A 1,467-nucleotide genomic window follows, 5' to 3' on the forward strand; every position below is an offset into this window, starting at 1 on the left:
CCTCTCTGAGAAGGAAAAGCTACAAGAAAGTAACTGTCAGAGGCTTTTCCATGTCTAGATTTCTTCCTCTGCAGGAAGCTGTTAATGCAGACAAAGCAGAAGTCGGGCTCACAGGGGTGAGGCAAGCCCCAGGGTGCCTTTACCATGTCGCTGTGCAGTGCCATTGGGTGCGACCAAGCTGGGTGGTGGCCGGAGAGAGCAGAACAGTATTCTTGTCTGCCTTTGCCTGAACATTTGATTTAGTAGTTCATTACCTTGTTTCAGTAATTGTTGTTTTAATAACTCAGTCCCTCTCAAACTGTTTGGCTTAACAGTTTCTTGTCTCTCCTCTTCTCTCGTCTAATCCACACAGCTTTCCTCCAGCTTGCGCTCAAAGATCCTCAAGCCTCACCTGTACCATGACACCAAGCAAGGAGCCGCTGAGTATCAAACTGCCAAAGAGTGTTTGTTTAAAGCATTCCTGAAGGCAGGACTTGGAGCCTGGGTGGAGAAGCCCATAGAACAGGATCAGTTCTCTCTCACGGCCTAGTTCACAGACTGCAGATCACTTTGGGAAGGGGGTTGCTCTGGAAATTCCTGGTGTCCAGCATTGCTTTCTGGCATTACCACAGCCGTCAAAACATCTTCTTACTGTTTGGAGTTGGGTTTTCTCCTTTTTTTTTTTTTTTTTCCTGAAACTTCACAGTAACTGTTTCTGTTTTGCCTAAGTGTTGAAAATCAATGATGATCTGACACATAATTGTATATTTTGTTATGGGAAAGTCATTTCTGGTGTATTTCTAGAAATACTTCTACTGTAGAAAACTTGCAGTAAGCTGTCCTTACAGTATACAACAACTCATTTTTTCTGGGTTAAAATAATTCGGTTTTTAAATTCAATGTCATCCAGTGCATGAAGAAATGAAAGTTTGTCTAGGTTTTACACCACACTTTTAGGAAGTAGATTAATTTTTTAAAAAGTAAAGAGGCGACAAAGCTGATTCTCCTCCTCTGTTAACTTGTTTTTGAACTGCAGATATTTCTAGCGCATAGACTGCAGAGCCAGCACGGCGTCTGGACAGCTCGTGTTTCCCCAATTCCTTGCTCTTTAAAACCAGCTGCTGAAAATTTCATGTCTTTGATGTATGTATTTATTAGTCTATGACCCAGTTTTTAACATGCAGCTTTTTATTCTGTTTTTAAAAATACATTTACCTCCCATTTACGCACATTGTGAAGTCTTTTTTTTTTTACCATTGTAAACTGGACACAGCAAAATAATCGTTTGTAAGTTAAGAAGTTTAGTCTATAACATGCAGAAACCTGTTTAGAAGTAGGTGATTTGTATATCCCAGGAACTCAATACAATCATAACTGTAATATGACAACTTAAAAAAAAAAATTCACTTAATTTAAGGGCACTAAGCCTGAATTGCCAACACCAGTCTCTTGCTGGGTATTAATTGCTTTCCTCTTGGGAACGAAATC

The 1,467-nt window shown here is 40.1% G+C and overlaps 1 protein-coding gene across 2 annotated transcripts in view; it reads left to right on the forward strand.

Annotated features, from left to right (window-relative positions):
* Positions 1 to 1,204, forward strand: part of ADARB1 (adenosine deaminase, RNA-specific, B1) — a 32,526-nt gene extending 31,322 nt beyond the window's left edge. The window contains exon 10 of one of the 2 annotated variants that reach the window (XM_010131654.1): positions 353 to 1,204. In XM_010131654.1, coding sequence (XP_010129956.1) covers positions 353 to 529 — 177 coding nt within the window. In that variant the 3' untranslated portion in view covers positions 530 to 1,204. The remainder of the gene's footprint in view (positions 1 to 352) is intronic. The other variant, XM_010131656.1, reaches the window with a different exon arrangement.
* The last annotated feature ends 263 nt before the right edge of the window (positions 1,205 to 1,467 follow it).

The sequence above is a fragment of the Buceros rhinoceros genome, unplaced genomic scaffold, assembly GCF_000710305.1.
Source record: "Buceros rhinoceros silvestris isolate BGI_N320 unplaced genomic scaffold, ASM71030v1 scaffold22302, whole genome shotgun sequence".
Lineage (NCBI taxonomy): Eukaryota > Metazoa > Chordata > Aves > Bucerotiformes > Bucerotidae > Buceros > Buceros rhinoceros.